A 22,990-nucleotide genomic window follows, 5' to 3' on the forward strand; every position below is an offset into this window, starting at 1 on the left:
AATTTTTGTATTTTTTAGTGGAGATGGGGTTTTGCCATGTTGGCCAGGCTGGTCTTGAACTCTAGACCTCAAGTGATCCATCCACCTCAGCCTCCCAAAGTGCTGGGATTCCAGGCGTGAGCCACCGCGCCGGGCAGGTTGAACTTTTCTCTTGGGGGAATCATGTGCCTGCTCAACACAGATCTGGTGGAATTTTCTTGTCTCTTTCTCTTCCCTGGCATTTTCTCTGGTCTTAGGCAAGTATTTCCTGCCTTTTCTGATCCCCTGTGTGTGCATGGGACTTAGGGGAGAAAGGAGGAGGGAGTTTTCTGTTAAGGGAGCCATGGGTGAGCAGGAAATGGCTATTTGGTACCAGTTATTCTGCAGAATTAGGGAGCACTGGATGCTGACAAGGAGTCAGAAGGATTCAGTCATCATGACATCTGCAGTCACAACTGGGTGGGTTAGTGAGCGCCCCTGAAGTGTGTGTACTCATTTCAGGCACAGTCGGCAGCAGAATTCGGGAAGACTGTCCCACCCCTCCTACTCCCTGTGTGCTGGCAGTTTGCTGTGTGGCTCCATGGATCTGTGGAGCTTAAGAGATTAAGTCCTTGGAGAAAATGGGTAAAGTGAAGTTTTTAAGTAGGACTGTTGTTAGGAAGATGTTAGCACACTTAAGAGTTTGTAGGAATTCTCCTGTTGGGGTGTCACTTTCTGTTCTGTTGAAATGATACTTCTTCCAAAAGCTGGAGTTCTGGGCTTATATAGCAGGGAGCCTCGCTGCAGCTCACACACACCCTGCATGGCTGGCTTCTGGTCAGAGTGCCAAAAGCATTTGAAGTTCCTGGAGGTGTGTTAGCATAAAGAATCAGTGTCATCAGGTAGCTGGGACATTGTGAGAAGTCTTGTCTATGTCTGTAGAAACAATTTCAGACTGACTGCTTGCTGGTTTCTCATTGAAGGCACTGTGTGCTCCATGTAGTGCTCTATGTAATCTAATGTCCAGAGTCAAAGCAAAAGCTGCAAAAGATGACAAACCCAGATCCAGAAAAAGACACAGCCCTTGACAAGGTGGTGAATTTCTTCTGAGCTTCCCAGCATCTCTTTTTGTATTCTCTTCCTCTCTTGATTGAATTTTGTTTGCGTCCCACTTCCTTCTCATTCTGATGAGTGTAGAGGGGCTCAGAAGGTGGTGTTCTGCAGGCAGGCAATGTAGCCTTTGGGAAGAAGAAGCAGGCTCTGGAGTCAGAGGCTGAGTTCCAATCCTAGCCTGGCCAATCACTAGTATCATTCTAGGCAATGTATTTATTTTCTGTGAAAACACTTTCGGCATTGGGTGTATGTGGGAACTGAGCAATGTGGGTAAAGTGCCTTGCATATATAGTAAATCATATTAATAGCTGTGATGGTTAATACTGAGCATCAAATTGATTGGATTTAAGGCTGCAAAGTTCTGGGTTTTTTTGTTTTTGTTTTTGTTTTTTTGTTTTAAGACAGAGTCTTGCTCTCTTGCCAGGCTGGAGTGCCATGGCACAATTTGGGCTCACTGCAACCTCCGCCTCCCAGATTCAAACGATTCCTCTGTCTCAGCCTCCCAAGTAGCTGGGACTACAGCTGTGTGCCACCACGCCTGGCTAATTTTTTGTATTTTAGTAGAGATAGGCCAGGATGTTGGCCAGGATGGTCTCGATCTCCTGAGCTTGTGATTAGCCTGCTTCAGCCTCCCAAAGTGCTGGGATTACAGGCATAAGCCACTGCGTCCAGCCAGTTGCAAAGTATTGATGCTGGGTGTGTCTGTGAGGGTGTTACTAAAGGAGATTAACATTTGAGTCAGTGGGCTGGGAAAGGCAGACCCACCCTTAATCTGGGTGGGCACTATCTAATTAGCTGCCAGCGTGGTTAGAAAATAAAGCAGGCAAGAAAACGTGAAAAGACTACATTGGCCAAGCCTCCCAGCCTACATCTTTCTCCCATGCTGGATCCTTCCTCCCCTTGAACATCAGACTCTAAAGTTCTTCAGTTTTGGGACTTGGACCAGCTCTCCTTGCTCCTCAGCTTGCAGGCAGCCTATTGTGGGACCTGTGATCATGTGAGTTAATACTGAATAAACTCCCCTTTATATATTTACTTATCCTATTAGTTCTGTCCTTCTAGAGAACCCTGACTAATACAGTAGCTTAGTGTTTGTTTTTCTTTCTTTCTTTTTTAATTAATGAAGCTCTGCTGTACTGGGTGCTATGGAGAATATCCCAGAAAGGACTATTCTCAAAAAGCTGACAGTAAAGATGATACTGACTAATGTTCACTGAATGCTTAATATGCTCCAGGCATTGTTCTAAGTGGTTTGAATATTTTGGCTTGTTTAATCCTACTAATGACCCTGTGAAGTAAGTGCTATTAATACATCTATTTTGCAGATGAGGAAACTGAGACCCAGAGGTGTTAAATGACTTCTCAGTTGTCTGAGAAAATTTTAGTATGTGAACACAGTTTAGAGCCCAAACCTGCCTGGCTGCACTATCTGGGCTCTTAACTGCTGTAATCTATACTGCTGTAGTATAGGATAACACACTGGGGAATCTAAAGAGTGTCGTCAGCAGCCCGGAGGGTGCTTGGCGGTGCAGAGATCCTCAGAGATCATCCTCCAGTCTCTGTCCTGCCCTTGCACCTTTCCTTTCTCTATAGCATTGTTGCTGTGACCAGGAGGCATTGCCTTAAGCCTTCCTACAGAACAGATGGCCCACTGAGTCCTTTCCTTCTAGATGAGACTTTTCTCAGATGGCCTGATAGTACCTTATTATCAGCATACTAGAAAGCCAGGGCTGCTTCCTTATGAGAGGTAGTGGGGGTGAGAGGAGGCCAGAGGGCCGTGGAGAGTTCAAGGAACCAAGAGAAAACTTAAGGCATTGTTCTTGCCTGCCAGCTCTTCCCTGTATTCTTCCCAGCAGTTGGTAGTTTCCAGGTGAGACTGGCTTTCTAGTTCTTTCTTGCACTGCCCAGCTCAGCCCTTTTAATTTTAAGCAAATGTGTGCAACAGGTTGGAGAGGGTACCAGCTTGAGATATGACCAGGGTAGCAGAGCTAGCCCTGTCTGGAGACTATCAGCAGATCTGTGTGAATGCAGTCAGCAGGATGGGATAAGAGGCCAGGTGCAGAGCCGAGCTCTAGCCCAGTGGCCTGGAGCAGGTAGGGCTGCCCCATTTGGGATGCTGCTTTCCATAACCTCCTGCAGATCATGCCTGTCCTCTTCCTAGTCAACCTGGGGAAAAGAGTCTTCCATATTTCTCCAGCCTCTGATGACTTAGTAATGACTCATTCATATATAAGTGAACAATACCTGTCACCGTGGCCTCTGTCTTTTCCAGAATTGGTTTAGTTGGTTTAGTCTGGGAGAGGCAAAATGAAACGTGAAGGCACACACTTTCCAGTCTTACTATTCTGAAAGGTTGGTCCTTCTCTAATTGGCTCAGTGCCTCCATACTCTGATTTAAGAGAGGTTTCTCATCACCCCAGCAGTCAGCATCCCTAGCCCTGCCCTTTTGGCCTCTAAGGTCAGCTCTGGTCAGTTCAGAAATGAGCTGTTGTAGCTGCTTTAGGGATCTTAAGGAGTCTGTGACCTTTCTCATGTTTCACAGGAACAGAAATTTCCTGAAGATCCATTCTATGCCAGGCACTAGGCTAGGTGCTGTGGAAACAAAAGATAAACCAAACAGAGCTTCTGCCCTTAAGGTGCTGTCCAATTTGGGTGATTCCCCTTGGCCCCTTGACAGTTACACTGGTGACATTCTGGGGACAGAAAACAAGATTTGAACCGGTTTGGCAGACAGATTCAAAGCTGCCCTTCAGCCTGCAGTGGTGTTCTGCCCCGGGGGAGTGTCCTTCCATCTGTCTGGAGAGCACAGTGCATAGGACCCTGCCTCTGAGTTGAGTGACTCCCAGCCTGTGGGCAGCCAGTTGTGGCTGTGACCAGGGCTGCCCCAAGAGGGTTTGGGTCCTCTTGGGGACCCCTTATCACCCAGATATGAGGGCACATCTGCCAGGGTAGGCCACAGAACTGTGGTGTTCCTAGGGCCAGCTCTAGGTGTTCCTAGGAGAGTTCTGGGTTGGTACAGAGGACCCTAGAGAATTGTCTCTTTCACTTATGCCACCTGGGGCAGGTCCCCAGTGTCTTCACCACTAATTGCCTCCCTTCTCTAGCTCCCATAGTCATGGTGAGGAAAAGTGACTTAAGTGCTCATCAGAGTGTTTGGGAGTGCATGAAGCCCAGTTCGCCTGTCAGGTATGTTTGATTTCAGCTTATTCCTCAGATGAAATGGCCAGCCATTGTTTGCAGAGTTGGAGAATCAAGCACAAAGAGATTCCCTCACCTGACCTCTGGACACCCATCTCTCCAGGGATGATGATGAGGAGAACTAAGGCCTTCCTTGCTGATGCCGGGGCTGTGTCTGCATCACAGTGCTCTCTTGTCTAAAGGGGGAAATTCTATTTCTTACTTTGCAGCACTGTGTATTCATGATCTTTTCAGATTTGCTTATTGGTGCAGAAAGGGGAAAGAGCCTGAAGTTTCTCAAATCTTTGCCAGACACTGTACCGTGCCTCTAAATGCATCATATCTTAATCCCTCCTCACAACAACTATTACTGTTTTCATCTTTCAGAGAGGGAGACAGATTCAGAAAGGTTAACCAAGTTGTGACAGGCACCTAGCCTGAATCAGTGGATTTCTTCCTGGACCTACCAACATTTAGTTGACGCTTGCCCAGGTTTCTGCTTTGGTGAACTATGTCCTATTGCTCTCAGATAAGAACACCTCCAAATTAAAATGAATCCGTTTGTTTGGTGGTAGCTGATATGATTTGTTCCCATGAGGCCTGGATGAATGAACTTCATGGTTGTGACCTCTTTTTAATTAGGGACGCTGTACCTGTCCTTTCTGTAGGAAGCTGACATCATTGAGTGTGATCTGTGTGCTGGGTTTTTTCCTGGGAATGGGGACAGGTTGTGCTAACCCCCCTGCCCCTAGTCGGGTGCTGCAGAGGACACTCAGGCCTCAGGGAATGGCTTAGGCTACATCACCTCTGCAGTTTGTCAGCTCTGAGATTCTCAGGCCTTAGTAAGCGTGATGAGACAGGAAATATTCGGAGCCCTAACCAGATGTAAAGACTGTGTGTGTATGTGTGTGTGTGTGTGTGTGTGTGTTTCCTCACTGCTAGTGCTAGCTATGAGTTCTATGGAGAAGGCCAGCCATCTTAGCAGTTGCTTGGTCTCCAAGGGGACTCCGAGAAATAGCAGCAGCTAATAATGCTCCAAGCTAGTAATTAATACTCTAACTAGAAATGATGTTCTCAGGAAACAGTAGAAAATACAGGGGCCGGGCATGTGCCATTTCCTCTCTAAGCTTTGGCTTTGTTGGAAGTGGAAGCCGGTGTCCAAGATAGTAAAATAAGTCGCTATCTATGTGCCGGGGATGTACATTATAACTAAAACTAGCTACCAGGGAGCACCTTATATGTGCCAAGCATCTGTGTTGAGAGAGAGAGAGAGACACACACACACACACACACACGCATATCTATGTGTGTATATATATGTGTGTATATATTTAAAATTAAGTCTCAATCCCATATCAAAACCATGAGATAGATATTATTGTCCCCATTTCACAGATGTGGAAACTAAGGCTTAGTGAGATTAAGTAATTGGTCTAAATTCACCCAGCTAGTGACTAGTAGAGCCAGGGTTTTAATCCAGCATAGTGAATTCCAGAGATTCCCAGGTAGGGGCATTAATGGGTGACTAATAGGCCAAGCTGGATGCCCTGGGCAAGGAGCAGGAAGGAGCTGAATGGAAGAAGAAGCAGCATGTAAGTGCATATTGGAGGGCTGGGAGTAATTAGTCTTTTCCCTCTGCTCTGCCTTTTTCTTCTCCTCTTCCCTTTGCTGGCCCTGCATCTGTTTCCTCCCCCTCCTCACCACTTCCTTCTCTTTTCCCTCATCTTACTGTCTTGCCCCCTGGGTTTGGGGGGCTCACAGTGGCATTGTGGGCTCTGCCATAATTTATCCACTTCCCTTCTTGTCTTCTCCCCCATATCCCCTCCCTCCTGTCCTTCCCCTCTTCCCTCTTGCCATTTGTCTTCCAATTCTGCTGCACACCGATTCTTGCTGCTGCTGCCAGAGGACAGAGTGGGATGGGGCAGAGCTATGTTCTATAGGGGAAGGGGGAGGCCCCACAGGTAGTGTCAGGTCTGCTGCAGGTGTGAGAAGAGAGAGAGGATGGCGGGGTCAATGCTCGGGCAGCTGGCCTGGGTGAGAGTGTGGGAGATGCCTGGACTGCTTGCCCTGTCAGTGCAGCCAAGATCGTGTTGGCGTCTGTGGAGTCACGCAGGACTGCCACTCCCTGGGCTGAAAGTTAACCGATCCCCCTTCCCCACCCTTCCATACATTAACTGCCATAAAATGCCGTGAGTGCCAATCTCACTTTGCACAATTGATTTATTTAAAACCAAAATATGGACCTTCAGTCTTTTATTAGTGGTTTTGGCCTAGAATGTTAATCAAGATAATTTTGACTCTTGATTTTTGTAATTTATCCTGTTCACTATCTTCTCCCAGCTTTTATTTATTTATGTATTTATGTATGTATTTATTTATTTATTTACTTACTTATTGAGACAGAGTCTCCCTCTGTCGCCCAGGCTGGAGTGCAGTGGCACAATCTCGGCTCACTGCAACCTCCGCCTCCCGGGTTCAAGCAATTCTCCTGCCTCAGCCTCCCAAGTAGCTGGGACTACAGCTGTGCATCACCACACCTGGCTAATTTTTTGTATTTTTGGTGGAGATGGGGTTTCATCATGTTGCCCAGGCGGGTCTCAAACTCTTGACCCCAGGTGATCCACCCACCTTGGCTCCCCTGAGTGCTGGGATTATAGGTGTGAGCCACGGTGCCTGACCCCTTCCAGCTTTTTGAAAGAGTTGGAAAAATGAGGAGACCTAAATTCAAATACTGTCCTGGTAACTTTTTAACTGTGGACCTTGATCGAGCCAGATCAAAGTTTGATTTACCCAGTGGTTTTCAACCAGGAGTGATTTTGGCTGTTAGGGGATGTTTGGCAATGTCTGGAGACATTTTTGGTTGTCACAACTGTAAGGGTGGTGCTCCCAGCACATAGTGGGTAGAGGCCAGGGATGCTGCCGACATCCTCCAGTGCACAGGATGGCAGAGAATTACCCAGTTGAAAATGTTCATATTGCTGAGGTTACGAAACATTGATGGCTGAGCCTGAGTTTCTTTACTACAAAATGAATATAATAATACCTGGCTCCCTGACTTGGAGGCTCAAATGAGATAAGATGTGTAAAAGTACCTGATAAAACTGCACAGTGCTCTGTGGGTGCCCAGTTCATCAGTTGATCAGTTATAATTGAGGACACGCCATACCAATTGGTAATGTTGCTATCACTAATTAAAGAAGTCATAGAAAGTTTGACTAGGATCAGACTCAGGAAAGAACCTTCTAGGGTCCTAATAAAAGCAATTTCCAATGTTCTTAAGGGTCTGTTATCAATAGCCTCTAGGGGTACAATTGTTTTAACAGCTTCAAAACTGTTCAACCATACTTGGACACATATTTTCTTTTTCTATCTTTTCATGCACCTTGGTGAAATGTGAACACATTCTCTATGGCATTCTTCCTGATTTTGTAGCCTGCATCAAAAGAAGAAATGATATTGGTTTGTTGAGACTTTTTCTTAATGAACCCATGTAGACTTTTAGTGATTTCTACCTTTCCCTGTAAATGCTCACAAATCACTTGTTCAGTAATCCAGCCCTATGTTTACCAGTCTGAAGCTTTCAGAATCCAATTTGGCAAAATGTTAGGCAAATAGTTACCCATCTTTAGTCCTCTGACACCTCTTAAAGGTTATTAGCAATGGTTCTGTGAATGCAGAGTTGAGTTCTTTCAGAGCTATGTCTGAAGACAAGGTGTGCTGTGAGAACCCATTGTGGGTGGGGCCGCATGGATCATTTGAATTCTTTTTTAAAAGCGTTGATGTGGAGCTTTTTGAGTAAACTTGAGTTATCCAGGAAAGGGGAATAAGGTACAAATCACCTCTCTGACCCATGGTGTCAGCACAGGGCTATAATTCAAAAACGTGGGACTGGCTCCTATGACCGTAGCAGTTTTAAAAGTACAGATTGTGATCTTCAAATGGGGATCAATTTAGATGGTTACAACCAATATGTTTTAATAAAATAGAATATGATAGAGTAGAATAGAAAATAACAGAATTCATTGCACAAAGAAATGTTAAGTACTGTTGTGTGAAACTTTTGTTTTCAGTTGTATGTGTCTGTGTATATGAAGAATATACTGAGCATACCATAAATTAGATTGCTTACAAAACATGTCGGTCGGGGGACAGGCAGTGATCGCTACAGACCCAATAGGAAGTAGTTCTAAAGTCTAGAAATTAAATTCTAAAGCAATGACTCTTAGGCAGGGGTTTTCCTAATATCTGTGTGCAAAGAGCTGCCCAGCATCTCTGGACAGCAGTTTAGACCAGCTAGGGAAAGGAAGGGAATGGTGGAGGGTCTGACTGCTTCCAGAAGCCCGAAGAGATCTCAGCTCAGTGTCTTGTGTGTTCTTCTTCTGAGCTTTTGGCTGTCACTATTCCCAACAGAAACTGCAGTCCTGCTCCTGAGAAAGCAGAGCTAGGTGCTGTCTGCTCACCGAAGTTGACCAGAAGTGACTCTTGTAATGTGCTACCTTTGAAGGCTTCTGGACCACCCTGGAGGACAGCAGCACCCAAGCCAGGACTCACATGCCTGCCTTGCTTCCTGAGCAACCGAACTTTATTACCATCACACTTGAAGCAGTTCATCCGGGATTTGTTTGAGGCAAGAGTTCCCAGGCCCAGGAAAAAGCTAAAAGCTGTGGACTTAGGAGCCAGATGTTGAGATTTTGTTGTCTGCTGATTGTTCGCTCTTGTCAGGAAAGGAGAAGAAGGAGAAATGAGAGTATATTCACAGTTGCATGGGGAGTTTTTTACCCATTTCTTTTTTTGAGACGGAGTCTCGCTCTGTCACCCAGGCTGGAGTACAGTGGCGCGATATCCACTCACTGCAAGCTCTGCCTCCCGAGTTCAGGCCATTCTCCTGCCTCAGCCTCCCGTGTAGCTGGGACTACAGGCGCCCGCCACTGCGCCTGACTAATTTTTGTATTTTTAGTAGAGACGGGGTTTCACCATGTTAGCCGGGGTGGTCTCAATCTCCTGACCTCGTGATCCACCCGTCTTGGCCTTCCAAAGTGCTGGGATTACAGGCGTGAGCCACTGCGCCCGGCCTCCCTTTTCTTTTTTTAAAGAAGTTGGCCTATTCTTCCAACCTGAGTATTTATATATTGAGCACTAACAATTCTACATTTGAAGAATAAATCCCCTTAGTGACATGCTACCTTCAGCTCTCATTCTTGGGACTAAACTGAGTGGTGACTTGGGGGTGGCTTTACCTTTTAGTGGCCGGCTCAGAAATAGCCAGCACACTTTTGACACAGACTGCCAGGCTTTCTGGCGGAAGACAGAGGCTTTGGAGCCCAAGTTTAGCCTCAGCTGTTCTATGGCAGTGTAGGGTGAGAATTGGACCTGGTGGTTTATGTTAAGAAGTCCAGGGCTGCAGAATGGGAATGCTTTCTTTAGAAGCTTACCCCCTGAAAAATAATTTCTACTTTCCTATTTAAAGGGGCTTTTGAACTTGTGTTTATGAAATCTGTTCCCGCCATTTCATGTGACTTGGGACATAGCAGCTGGGATGATGTTCTTTTTACCCAAATGGAAAGTTGGGCTAGGGCCTGTGGAAAAGCTGGAGAAGTTTAAAAGCCAGGCAAGCAGGATTATAAAAAACAAGAACCAGGAAAAAAAAAAAAAAAAAAAAAAAACCCACATGATCTTGAGAGGCAGCCTAGTGTAATGGAAAGAGTATAAGCTTTGGAGTCAGATGACTTAGAGTTGAACCCTAGCTCTGCTCCTTGGACATATTGCTGAATTTCTTCCATTTCCTCATGTATAAAACTTGAAAGTTACAGGGTTTCGAAGACTCCAGGAAAAATAAATGCATGGCACCTTGCATGTAGTAGGCCCTTGATAAATACTGATTCCCTCCCAGGCATTTTATCTTTGTTTTTCTGGGGCTCTTAACTTTTCTTCACTGGTCCTTGGTAGGCACCCATTTGGAGTTCAGCAGGTACCTGGGAGCCCAGAGGAAAAAGAGTGCTACAGACTCCAGGTGGGCCCTGGGTGACCACTGAATCCACCTTCATGATTAGGACCCACGCAACACAGAGCTGCTTCCAGAGCTCTGGGGGATTTGCTATTAGCTTGGGGTAGTTTAAAATTGAACCCATCACAGTGACACGATGGGGAGACATAAACAGAACATTTGGGAGCAGAGCATAGCTGCTAAGGTGGCATGGTAGACTGCTCGGCATTATAGCATTGTTATTTATTAGGGAAAGTTGAAATTGGTCAGAGAACAAAGTTTTCCTAAAGACCTCAGTCTTAGGACTAGCAGTCTCTTTTCAGTGTTCCTCCGTAAAAATTTTTTGCTCTGCTCTATATTGGGCCAAATGCACTAGCCAAAATACTATTTTGCAAATTTCAGGGGAGGGGATGCGGCTGCTCATTCTGGGCCCTCCCCTTCCTGCTGTTGACTCAGGCCGGGCTAAGGCGTTCTGTGCTGCATTTGGGGGATTTTCTGGGGCTGATTTTAGAATGCCTGCTCACTGTGCGTGCAGAGCCCCCCCAGTCAGGCCCCATCCCAGCATGGCTCCTGCCTCTCTCATCTGAAGCCTCATGAGCTGAGGCTGGGAAGAGAATAGAAGACACTGGTCATATGCATGTGCCCAGAGTTTGTTTGTGGAAGAGATTATACATTCATATTTCCAAAGAGAAAAAACGAGTTTTTTTTTAAATGTAGCAAAGTGTACATAACATAAAATTCACCATTTTAACCATTTTAAGTGCACAGTTCAGTGTCATTACATCCATTCACACTCACACAGCCATCACCACCATCCGTCTCCAGAGCGTTTTCATTTTCTCAAACTGAAACTCTACCCTTAAATAATCCCTCTCCCCTCTCTCCTAGGCCCCTACAACCATTAATCTACTTTTCTGTCTTTGTGAATTTGCCTATTTTCAGTACTTGGGATAAGTGGAGTCATACAACATTTGTCCTTTTGTGTCTGGATTATTTCATGTAGCATAATGTGTTCAAGGGTCATCCCTGTTGTAGCATGTGTCAGAATTTCCTTCCCTTTTAAGGCTGAATGATAATCCATTGTGTGTCTATATCACATTTTGTTTATCCAGTCATCTGCCGATGGCACTTGGCTTGCTTCCACCTTTTGGCTATTGCAGGAAGCCAGTTTTGACGTGTTGAGATGCAGGCCTGATTTCCCTGCCTGCTTGTGAGGTAGGTGGACGCGTTGAATTGACGGTCCTCTGTGTGAGTGAAGTGTGTGCGACTGTGTCTGAGTGTCTGTCCTTCTCAGTTGACGTAAATACTAGGGTTATGAAAAGTCCTGTTTTATATCTGAAGAAACTCTCCCTGCCCACTGGCTTGTCAGAGCCTCTTGATGAAAGGGTAAACAGGAGGTGAGTGCTTGACGTAGGAGGAGTGAGTTCTGCCTCAGCCTCCTGCCCTGGAAAGTGTGTTTACTGCAGGATGCTGTAGGGATGAGAGGACCAGTTTGGGGGCCTGAGAGCCCCAGATCAGGACCAGTCTCAGAATTTCTTTCTTGTGTGACTTTGGCTAGGTCACTTTAACTTTTCTGAGCCTGGTTGTCTACATCTAAGAGGATTTTGGGGTCCGTATTTAATGTAACATATCAAAAGCTGTTGCCCGGTGCCTGGCTTATGGTATGTGTTCAAAACATCTTCTCTTCCTTAAAGAAATGCTTATACACTGTTGGTGGGAGTGTAAATTAGTTCAACCACTGTGGAAGACTGTGGCGATTCCTCAAAGACCTAAATACAGAAATACCATTCAATACAGCAATCTCACTACTGGGTGTATACCCAAAAGAATATAAGTCATTCTATTATAAAGACACATGCACATGTATGTTTATTGCAGCACTATTCCATAATGGCAAAGACATGGAATCAACCCAAATGCCCGTCAGTGGTAGACTGGATAAAGAAAATGTGGTACATATACACCACTGAACACTATGCAGCCATAGAAAGGAATGAGATCATATCCTTTGCAGGAAGATGGTTGGAGCTGGAGGCCATTCTCCTCAGCAAACCAACACAGGAACTGAAAACCAAATACTGCATGTTCTTATAAGTGGGAGCTAAATGATGAGAACACATGGACACATAGAGGGGAACAACAAATACTGGGGCCTTTTGGAGGGTGGAGGGTAGGAGGAGGGAGAGGATCAGGAGAAATAACTAATGGGTACTAGGCTTAATACCTGGGTGATGAAATAATCTGTAAAACAAACCCCCATGACACAAGATTACCTAAGTAACCTGTACATGTACCTCTGAACTTAAAAGTACACAAACACATATGCATGCACACACACACACACACACACACACAAATAAAACCTTCCCACAAAGACCCACAAAAACTTTCTCCTCCTTTCTCCACCAGGGTAGTTAGCATCTTGCCAGGGAGAGACCTTGTTGTATTTACCTATAGGATTCTCCTTCCCTGGGCCTACCACAGTACCTGGCCTGCAGTAGCGGCTGCTGGTTGGATGCTTATTAACTTTATCCTGGACGCTCTCTGGGAAACAAAGGCTGTTCCACAACAAGACTTTCCAAAAATGTTCTGAGAAAACACAGCTCCAGTGGAATCAGCACAGAGCCTTCTAAGGGGGCGGGCTTTGAAGATAATATTATTTATTTGGATGGGTAAATTCTGGCTTGTTTGAAAAACAAAAACCTAATACTGGCCTCATTACTTTTTTCGTCATTGCCCCTTTGTCTGTGGGTAGAGTGCTTTTGAGAGATTATTGGTTGGAACTTTAAAAATAGGCCAGTTGTCAGATGTCTTGGCACAAAAACATATCCCAGTGGCTTTCTTTAGGAATTTTCATAAAACTAAACGTCTCTCCTTGGAGAGGACTGTGTTGATCACCATCTGCTGAATACCCTAAAGAGGTCAGAAAACAAACTTGCTCCCAAGCTAGTGGAACTAGCCAGTGGAATCCAGATGTCAGTAAAGTGGGGAAGAGCTTGTTTGTTGGGGGAAAATGGAGTGGTTGGTAATGGGAGCAAAAACAGTCCATTTTTTCTGGACCCTTCTCCCAACTCCCATCCCAATCCCTACCCATCTGCCTTTGTCTTTATCAATGAGAGTCCTACCAGCGTCCTTGGATGGTTTTGTGGGTCAAGCAGAGAGAAGGGTACAAAGACTGTTGGTGGCATTCCAAATGCCAGGTGAAAGGGAAAGGAGAAAGTTCTAGCATAAAAGCTCTGGGACCCAGCAGGCGGCTCTGGCACAGCTGACTGTGGCAGCAGCTCTGTGGTCTGGGCAGCCCCTGAGTAGCCTGCTGATTGTGACTGGCTTCATTAGCATTTTGGGCAGTGGCCCCCGAGCAGCTGGGCTGCTGCTGCCAAGGGTTGCTTTGCAGATGGAGGACCTCCCATTCTGTCCTCTCCTCTTGGCCCTCATTACTATCTAATGCCAAAGATAGCAGAGTGGAGGTGACTCTTGGCTTGGGTTCTGTGGGACCCTGAACACATGAGACAATCCTGATGGGGGACGGTTAGGAGTAGGGGGGGTTTACATTCTGAGTTTCCAGGAACAGCTCTGCAAAACAGCTCCCCAAGGGGTTTGGTCTAATTTGTCTTTGCATTTCCAGTGCCAGCATGGTACCTGCCACATACAGGGGCTGCAGTTTAAAAGGCTATGCTCTTTCCTAGAACACTCAAGGGCTGCAGGGATCTCTTGTATGATAATGTCACTATTTGCCATTTCATAATGGCTTTATCATTGCTGAACCCTATCAGAAGTGTGAACCCTATCAGAAATGCTAAGCCCATTTGTTTTTTCTTGCCAGAGGCTCGGGCCTGAGACTTGGTATGGCTTCTACTTTGGGTGTATTTATCCTAAGCAAAACTTAGGGTGATTGGGAGCTTTCTCCTGTTTCTTTTTAAAAGTAGCTGTTACAGAGACTCCCTTGGCTGGTCCTGGCAAAGATCCTTGAGGTGGTAGGAGCTGCTCTTTCCTACTCCCCAGAGGCCTGGGGGAGTTGGTGAGCTCCTTGAGGAAACTCAGAAGCAGTATCTTTTTAATGTTTTTACCTCCATCCCTGTGGTCTTGAGTAGAGAGCCGCACCCAAAAGGCCCCTTGACAATGAGGAGCAATGGTGATGCTGCCCAGCTAGAGATCCTGCCCACAGCTGGTATCTGTGTGGCCCCCTCTGTGCCAAGCAAGGCCACAGGAGGGCATGAGGGCACTGTGTCTCTAAGTGCTCCCTACAGTGCTGGAACTGCTGGGGCTGCAGTTTCATGGAACCCCTCAGTTTTGCCAGCCTCAAGTTGACAAGTGCAAAAGCAGATGTGATTTCTGAGCTCATTCATGTTCCTTTACAGCGGGCAGCACCCTCGGTCTCAATGGAAAAAGCTGTTCCAGGGACAGAGGGTAGAAGCTCTTTCTATGTTGGCCTCTGAGCTGGAGGCTGGAAACAAGGGATCAGGGTGTGATGTGGCAGAGCAGATGGCATAGAAGACTCCAAACCCTAGTGTTCCCTTTCGAGGCCCACTTTTGGTTGCTTCACTATGGATAGTGGGTGAGATTTTTGTTTTCATCCGACGATGGAAGCCATAGACTTATGACTCTGAAGAGCTCTCTTACGAATAATTTACGGTTCTATAGCTCATGGTGGAAATATTTGGCAGCATTCTGCACTATTTCTGCCTTCTCTTCTTGATTAGAGTTTATTTTATTCCACTCTGATCTTATTTTGGCCCAAGTGTAAATGACGCTATAGAAAGATTCCTTTTTAAAATATTCCTTTTTGCTCACTGACTACAAATATACAGTACTAGAGACCCAAGGCAGCAAATGACTTGTGCCACATCAGTGAGGCAGGGCATTGGTCCCTGCCAGCACATGGTGATGTCACTCCCTGGAGTTTCCAGATTATAGCATCCCAGCCTGAGGCTTGAAGACCCAGGGGACTTCTGTTGTCACAGCACAGTCAAATCCTCTTGGCAATAACCCACTCTCCTTGCACGTTTTTCTCTACCTCCAGTTCTGCTCTATCCCCTCCCATTGCCAGAAAAGTTAGCCACATATTGCCCCCAGGACACGGTGGCAGATGTGCACTTGGCACCCCAGGACAACCCTTAGGAAAAATGGACACACACCCAAACCCTTTGGGAAGTCCTTTTTCGACATTGTGCACAGTTACACATGATCTTTCATGAAAGAATCCTAGATGGGAAACATGTGGCAGGAGATCTCCTTTTAGTGCCAGATAGTTATGGAGTCCTCTGGTCTTTAATGAGTTTTATATTGTGTTATGTCTGTGCTGGGGTGGAGGGCACGTTACACCACAGGCTGACGCAGGTTCAGGGCCCCAGAGGACACACAGAGGCAGCGCAGGAGCTTTGGGTTTTTCCCACTGAGCTAAAGGGAGTTTGGGGGGTTTGATCCTTTTGAATTTCCCCCATTTCCCCAAAGGCCGAGCTCTGGACTTGGCACTTAACAAGAAATGCTCCTGGAGACCACAATCTAATCATGGTATCTCAGTGAACCCCAGGGAATTTTTCCACTTCCTTTTGAAACTGACTATGGCTTCTCTTTCAATCTATACTAGACATGTCCAGGAATGAAATTAGGTCCACTGGGTGACTAGGGAGTTGGAGACATTCTTCAGCCAGCCAGAGCCTCACTGTTGATTCAAAAGCAGATGCTTCTGTGACTTGCCCCTGCCCGCCCACCCCCGTGGCCTCATTAGAGCAGACAAAACTGGTTTGGAAGCCTGCTGGCCCACACGGCTTTCCCTTGGGTTCTGCTGAAGTGTCCTGGTAAACCCTCTAGGGCGGGGGGGCAGGGGGAGGCAAGGGCTTTATCTGCCATTCCCTTTAGCAACTTGCCTTGTTAACCTGGGGTTGCTTTCTGCAGTAATGTCTCATGTTGGAATCGTCATCATCCCCCTCCTCTTTTCCCTCACTCTTTCTCCTTTCCTCCCCTATCATCAGTTCCTTGTCTTGGCACCCAGCAGCCAGCCACTTCATTTCTCCAGCTCCAGAGCTTCATGGATGAGAAAGTGGAATTTTTTTTCCTTGTACAATGTTGTGGAGCTTTTAATTAGTTAACTCATGTGTCCATTTTATGAACAATGAATTAAACACCTGTTACATGCTGAACATTCCAGCCCAACAAGCCCTGGTGCCTGCCCTTGAGGACCTGGAGATGTCACTGGTTACAGAGACATGCAATCAGATCACAGAGTCATTGGGTAGAGGCTGCAGGGAGGCCCATGAGGGCAGGGCCATGCTGTGTGGGTGCAGACAGGGAGGAACAGCTACTGCCCTGGGGCCTGCTGGGAGGCCCAGAGCTCATCTGTGGAGGCGCTGTGGGAGAAGGGACAGTCAATAACTGTTGAGTTGGACTTCAGTGACTGGACTTCAATTTACTGTTGAGTTGGACCTTAGTGGCTGGACAGGGAGGAAAGACGATTCCAAGTTGAAGGTCCACGTGAGCAATGGCCAGGAGAACTGAGAGAATGTGGCGGGACCGGGAAATGGTGAGTGGGTCGATGTCGCTAGGACTTAGGGGCAGGGGTGGGGCAGAGCGGGCCTGTGTGGAGCCAGGGTGCTGAACACTGAGCTCAGCACGAGCTGAATTTTGAAGTGCCACATTCTAAGGAAATTAAAATATCCTGTGGATGGCAAGAGGACAGGTTGAGTTTTGAAAGGGGTGTCCACAGATGGAGGTGTAGGGAGGTAGCTCTGAAGACAGGGACTCTTGGATGAATCTCTTACTGTGTTGTTCCCGTTAAAGGGCTGTTTCCCTCTTAGGGCAGAGGCCACCTCCTTCATTCCCCACCTTGGCTTCAATGTCTACTCAGGCATTCAAAGGGAAAAGGAAAGCAATGTTTTTTCCTGACCCCATTCCATTCTCCCTGTGTAGGACCTGTGAGTCGCCTGTGCTTATTGAAAGAATAGCTGTCTGTGAATCTAAATGCAGGCCTTCCATGCAGGCTTTCGAGGGAGGATGTTGGGGTGCACAGGTTGACTGCTCTGCTCCCTAGCTGGTGCTGGTCTCCTTCTGGAAGCGTGCACTAGGCCGGCCAGCTGGAGAGTGAGTATCTGGTAACAGATGAGCAAGTGCTTCTCCTACTTTGAGTTTCTTGGGGGTGATTCTACACTTGCTTTCACATATCCTTCTGGTAACACCTGACCTGGTGCCATTTCCTTCCCCTTCGTTTTGTTCCTAATGGCCCCAACATCAGTGCTGCACGCGAAAGGTGAGAGAATTCTTGGCAGGTGAGAATTGGGTGCTGTGAAGAGGTTATTTTTCTACTTATGGAAGTTCATTTACTCTTTGGATTGGAAATTTCCCTGACACTCAGAAAGCCAGATGGTTTGTCAATATGGAACATGCCTTAGGGAATTAGTAGGATATCCATGCCTTCTTTGACTGGAATTTAATATTTCCCACATTGGCCCAGCAATTGAACAAAATCTCTTTGCAATGAAGTACCTTCATTTCTTTAAAATGAAGTTTGGTAAGATGAAAGCTGTGTTCTGAGGCACAGATGTTGTAAGATGTTTGGTGGTTGACTCGTCCAGCCTGTCCTTGGGTAGCTGGCTTTGCCATTTTCTCAGATGGAGAAAGGAGAGATGGAATGATGTGTTGCTCAAACTCAGTTTTAGAATGGAGCATCAAGTCAGGGGGACTCTGAGTTCAGCTAGAGCTTAGATTAGTTGCATGTCTACACTCCCCTTCCCCCGCCACTGTCTCCACTTCACAGATGGCTTATACTACACAGCAAGCAGGAGGGCCTTTGACATGGGTCGGGGGCCATGGGGCATAGCATGGTGGAGAAGAATGGGTTCTTGGTACATAGACATGGGTTCAAATCCTGTTTCTGATGAGTCCTGTGACTGGGAGCAAGTCATGGCATCTGCCTGAGCTTCTGTTTTCTTACTGGTGAATCCAGGTCATCTTAGTCCCTGTAATCAGCTGCCTCACAGGGCTGTTTTGAACATCATAAGAAATAATGGATGAGAAAGAGCTCCATCAACTCCAGGTATTAAGGGAGAAAGGAGAGAAAAGGAAAAGCAGAAAGAATCATGTAGGCAGTGGGTTCCTTTATGCTGGGCTGCTCAAAGCATGAAGGGGGAAGTGTTGCAGAGTTGGGATTCCCCAGCCCTCTCTGCCTTGGGACAGTTGTCATACATTCCCAGGGTCTGTGTCTTCTACCCAGGTTTATGCAAGCGTGGACAGCACAGGTGACAGGTTGTAGTGCTGGCTGCCCCCTCTAGGGCCTGGCTTCCCTCAGAGCATCATGGTGTAAAGTATGAGGTAGAAGGTAGGTGTGAGTCTGTGGGCAGACAGACCTGTCTTGGGCAGAGCTGCTTGGGATGACACAATCCAGTCTGATTGCCACCCACTTTGGTAGGTAGAACGTGGCCAAATATAGCTGGAGTCTCCCTGTAAATATACACCTCCTCCTGAGACTCAACTTGCAGAGAAAAAGGGACTAGGGATAGAGAACAAAGGCTGGAGATGCCCCAGATGCTTGAGTGGCTGCCCTGCCTGTCTCCTATACCACTTTCAGCTTCTTTTATCTTCCACAGCTCCTCCCCAAGGAAGTCTGAATCTCGTTCACTAAAGGGGTCCCCTCTGAAGGGTACCATCAGCCCACAGCCTCTCTAAATACCAAACACAAGTCAATCCCAGGTGCAATTTGTTTATTAACAATCATAAGTGTCACTTACAGAAGACCTTGTATGTGCCAGGCAATGCCCTAGTGCAGCTAATTCCTAGCACAGCCCAGTAAGGGAAGGAGCCTTATTTTACAGATGAGGAAACTGAGGCTCAGAATGAATGAGTGGCTTTACCCAGGTCACATGGTGGGCAAAATGCTGGAGCTAGGACTCAAATTTCTGCTTGCTTTGCTCCAAACCCTTTGCTCTATCTCGCTACCTCGTCTTTCACTGCCAGTACACAGAAGTCCCTTTGGTCCTTCTCTGTTCTCAAGAACCCTGAATGGCCTGCTGAATGTTATTTACATTTTCCTAGCTCTTTTGGGCCACTTTGACCAAACACTAGCCCAGTGGTTCTTGCCAAGACTGCACTTTGGAAACATGTGAGAGCTTAACAAATAAATCCCTGTGCTAGACTACACTCCGCACTGACTAAGCCAGAATCTCGGGGTGGGGGGGACCCAGGCAACAATGGTTGTAAAACTCCCAGGTGATACTGATGTGCAGCCAAGGTCAAGGACCACTGCATTGCCCTCCCAGCCTTCAGCTAGTGGTGGGCTTTTGACTACTGGAGATGAGATGGTGGCAGCTGCCTGGGGATCCTTTAGGAGGCCCAGAAATTCTTCAGCCAGGCCTTTAGGTGGACTGCCGACGTTGCTCCTACACTGTTTCCCCATAGCTCTGAGCCTTTTTATGTAATGCCCTCATTCAGCCTATGAGCTTATAAGCAGCTTGAGTCTGAACTCGCAGCTTGGACTCCTGAGTGACACATGCTGGAGTACAGGCATTTGTTTTGAAGGAGGTGGGGGGTATCATCTGGAGAGCTGGAAATTTTGTTTTGCAGGGTTACCAAAAACATGGCCAGCTAGTAGACCTGCATTTGCTGCCTTTTTTAGTGCCCAGGCTGAGGCATTTAAATGTTGTTGCAGATGGGAGAGGATGAAGCACAGATCCAAATCTGTACAATGCAAAATTATGCAAATTGGGCTTTAAAAGAAAATGATTATATTTAATTTTTAAATCAAACCTTTTACCTCAATGTAGGTATTTTTCTGTATGCCCCAGGCAATTGCAGGAAAGCAGCCTGGCATAGGGAAGGCCTGGGTTCCATCTGGGCTCTGGATTTATCAAATTTTTTGCACTTAGCAACTCTGTGCCCTTGCCAGGGTGGTTGTGAAGACCATCTTAGAGAATGGACACAAGCTCTCTTGCATAATGGTAGGCTCAGAGAACACACGCAACACACTAATTCACTAATTGCTTTCCCTGCCTTCTCTGCCCAATTTTACAGATGGAGGTGTCTGCAAGGTAAACTTTCTGGCTAAATCAAAGGTAAATGAAGTGTAACCCCTCAAGAGCAGAAGGGCTGGTTCTAGGTGGGAGTGTCATTCACAGGCTAGGAAGAAAGGAACAATCTGGCCTCTGGGAACCAGCAACACTGTCTGTGGACTGAGAAGCACCCCACGTTAGGTTTTCTCACCAGACCACTGGGTTTGACATGGTGAGAAGAGGCAGGTGGTTAATTTTCTGACCAAAGCGCTCAGCTGAAAGGCTATTAAGGATGGCATGAATAATTTTTGCCAGGTGAAGGGAGGGGAGTTTCAGAGAGCATGCATCTCAAAGCCTTGTCAGGGCAATGACTGGACCTCAGAGGCTGACCACTTAATAGCTGCAGACTTTTTCTTAGCAATGTGAAAGAGCATATCCACTTAGGGTAGTCACAAGGCGTATGTGTTGGGGTTGGCAGAGGTCTTGCATTTACCCCAGATGGGGTTGAACATTTTCCTGTTTGTCCCAGGGACAGGGTAGCTCTCTTGTGCCCTGTGGGCTTCAAGGCAAAAGGGCTTCATGAATCCTGGTGAGAAAAAGCGTTTGAAATTTATCTTGGCCAACAGTATCTTGGTTTAGTTCCTTCGATCTGACTTTCCTGAGTTGCATCCCAACTGGGCTGAGCCTGGTCTCTGAAAAGTCCCTATCATCAATATCCATTTCTTTCCAAACGCCCTTGCTGAAAAGCCTGGGGCCCCCTTTTCTTTCCTTCTTGTACTGTGGGATATTTGGTTTCCTTTTTCATAAGAATCGTGGGTAACTTAATACAAGTAATCATATTAGAGCTGACTCTCCACGCATCGGTTCACCAGCTGGTCCCGGAAAAGTACCCTACCTAACACATTGAGCATTGACTCTCTTGGGGAAGGAGCTGACACATTTCTGTTCCTCATGCTGGTTCTGGGATGCCCTCAGGCTTCCCTACCTCCCACCTCTCCGTCAAAAGGGACTTAGAATCTTTAAGCTGCCTTTCAAACCTCAAGGAATTTCAGGAACTCGCTTGCTCTTTTGGGGTCGCGCTGATTTGGGCAGCTGGGTGTGCCCCGCCCCCCTCCCCGCCCCCCTCCCCGCCCCAGCAGTCACGTCATGGAAAGGCGGGGGAGGCGGGTCCGTGCTCACGTGGTCACGGGCACTGCGCTGCCTGGAGGCTCAGTTCTGGGCTTTCGGGGTTGAAAACCCCGCCCAGAGCTTAAGAGGCCGTCTGAGACCGCTTGAGAGCTGACCCTGCACTCACAGGTGATGTGTTAGGATCGAGGTGTGGTTGGTCTCCGTAAGCAGGTCGGAGGCACAGACGCTGGGCCAAGGTGTCAGCAGCAGTAGGAAATCTACTGGGTGTTGAGGCTTTTTACAGTTCCCTTTTCTCCCCGCCCTCTCCGCCTGGCCTGCGCTTTAACTCTTCCCAGGTTTGCTGCAGGGTTGGGAGTGAAGGCAGTTTCACTGGTGAAAAGGACGCTTTTAGAAGCCAGACTCCTAACTCTTTCCCCAGCAAAAATCGAATTTAAAGCAATAACCTTTAAGTTGAGTTTTAAACTGTGACATGTCCATTGTAGATCATTGGGTCAATACAGAAAACTATAAAGAAATTAAAATCACCCGTAGTCACCCTTTTAGACGTTTTCCTAATATTAAAAATACTGCTTTTATTTCTGCAAAATGTAATTTTAAGTATAGTCTTGAATGACTGATGAGGAAAACATTCGTTTATCTTCTTTCTCCTTTAAACACCAGTTCAAAAGGGTAGAATATCGACTTAGGTTAGTCCCCACAACTCAGCTTTTTTGAGACTATCCCAAGAACACAGAATTTCAGAGCCAGATAGTATTTTTGAGTTTATGTGGTTAATCTTTCCATTGTCTGGACTGAGACAAGTGATACAACTTTCTTGGGGTTTCAAAATTAGCTGCAGAGCTGGAACCAGAAGAACTCAGGAGTTCTGCCTCTGAAGTCAGGGTCCTCCCAAAACTCCAGGAGCATGGAATATCAGAGTTCACTTTTAGGTCAGAGATTTTAAATAAGATCAAAAGCAGAAAAGGGAAGAGGGGAGACAGGCAACCACATTTGAAAAGGGGCAATTTTCTTTGGAATTTTGGTACATTTTAATTCCTCTTACAAATGGAAACAAAGTGACATTTAAAAAATTCTGAATAGACGCTGTCAGCCATTGGAACAAAACACCTGCAGGAAGAGATATTAGGAGGCGGGGAGCTATATCTTAGAGAGACACCCAGTTCTTTGGGATATGAGTGCCAATCTCTGCAGAATTTGACACCGGGACTCCCCTAACCTGGGTGCTGGTGTCAGTGCTTCCCTGCAGGCCTGCCCTCTGGGCAACCATGTGCTCTCTTCCTCATCAGTAGCCCTCTGTGGAGGCATGCTCCCTGAGATGCCCCTCTTTCTGACATCCACTCTGGGCCTATGGCTCTCTTGCTGGGAGTATTGATACCTCTATTGTCACTTCCTGGGAGGCCTTCTCTTCACACAGGAAACCTTCCTGAGAGCAGAGAGCAGCCTAGAATAAGCCTGTCATGAACACTGTTGTCAAGACCACGTAAAAAGCTCACCAGAGCCTTATCCCAGTCCTGGCTCCTTTTGGAATAGATCATTCGCCCTTTTTCTCTCTGACCAGGACTGATAATGATGATAATAACGAACACTTAGGTAGTGTTTAGTGCTAGATACTTTACATTTTAGTCCTCACAATGTCCTAAATTCATTTCACAGG

The 22,990-nt window shown here is 46.7% G+C and overlaps 2 protein-coding genes across 3 annotated transcripts in view; one reads left to right on the forward strand and one right to left on the reverse strand.

Annotated features, from left to right (window-relative positions):
- The window catches only part of COQ8A (coenzyme Q8A), a 685,974-nt gene that overhangs the window by 276,338 nt on the left and 386,646 nt on the right, over positions 1–22,990 (reverse strand). The window lies entirely within an intron of this gene.
- ITPKB (inositol-trisphosphate 3-kinase B) overlaps positions 1–22,990 on the forward strand; it is a 107,732-nt gene that overhangs the window by 37,656 nt on the left and 47,086 nt on the right. The window contains exon 3 of one of the 2 annotated variants that reach the window (XM_050757466.1): positions 8,659–20,333. The exons of the other annotated variant lie outside the window; for it this stretch is intronic. Coding sequence (XP_050613423.1) covers positions 8,659–8,679 — 21 coding nt within the window. The 3' untranslated portion in view covers positions 8,680–20,333. Of the gene's footprint in view, positions 1–8,658; positions 20,334–22,990 lie in introns of those variants that run through there. 2 annotated transcript variants of the gene reach the window in all.

Source organism: Macaca thibetana, chromosome 1 (genome assembly GCF_024542745.1).
Source record: "Macaca thibetana thibetana isolate TM-01 chromosome 1, ASM2454274v1, whole genome shotgun sequence".
In the NCBI taxonomy this organism is placed as follows: Eukaryota; Metazoa; Chordata; class Mammalia; order Primates; family Cercopithecidae; genus Macaca; species Macaca thibetana.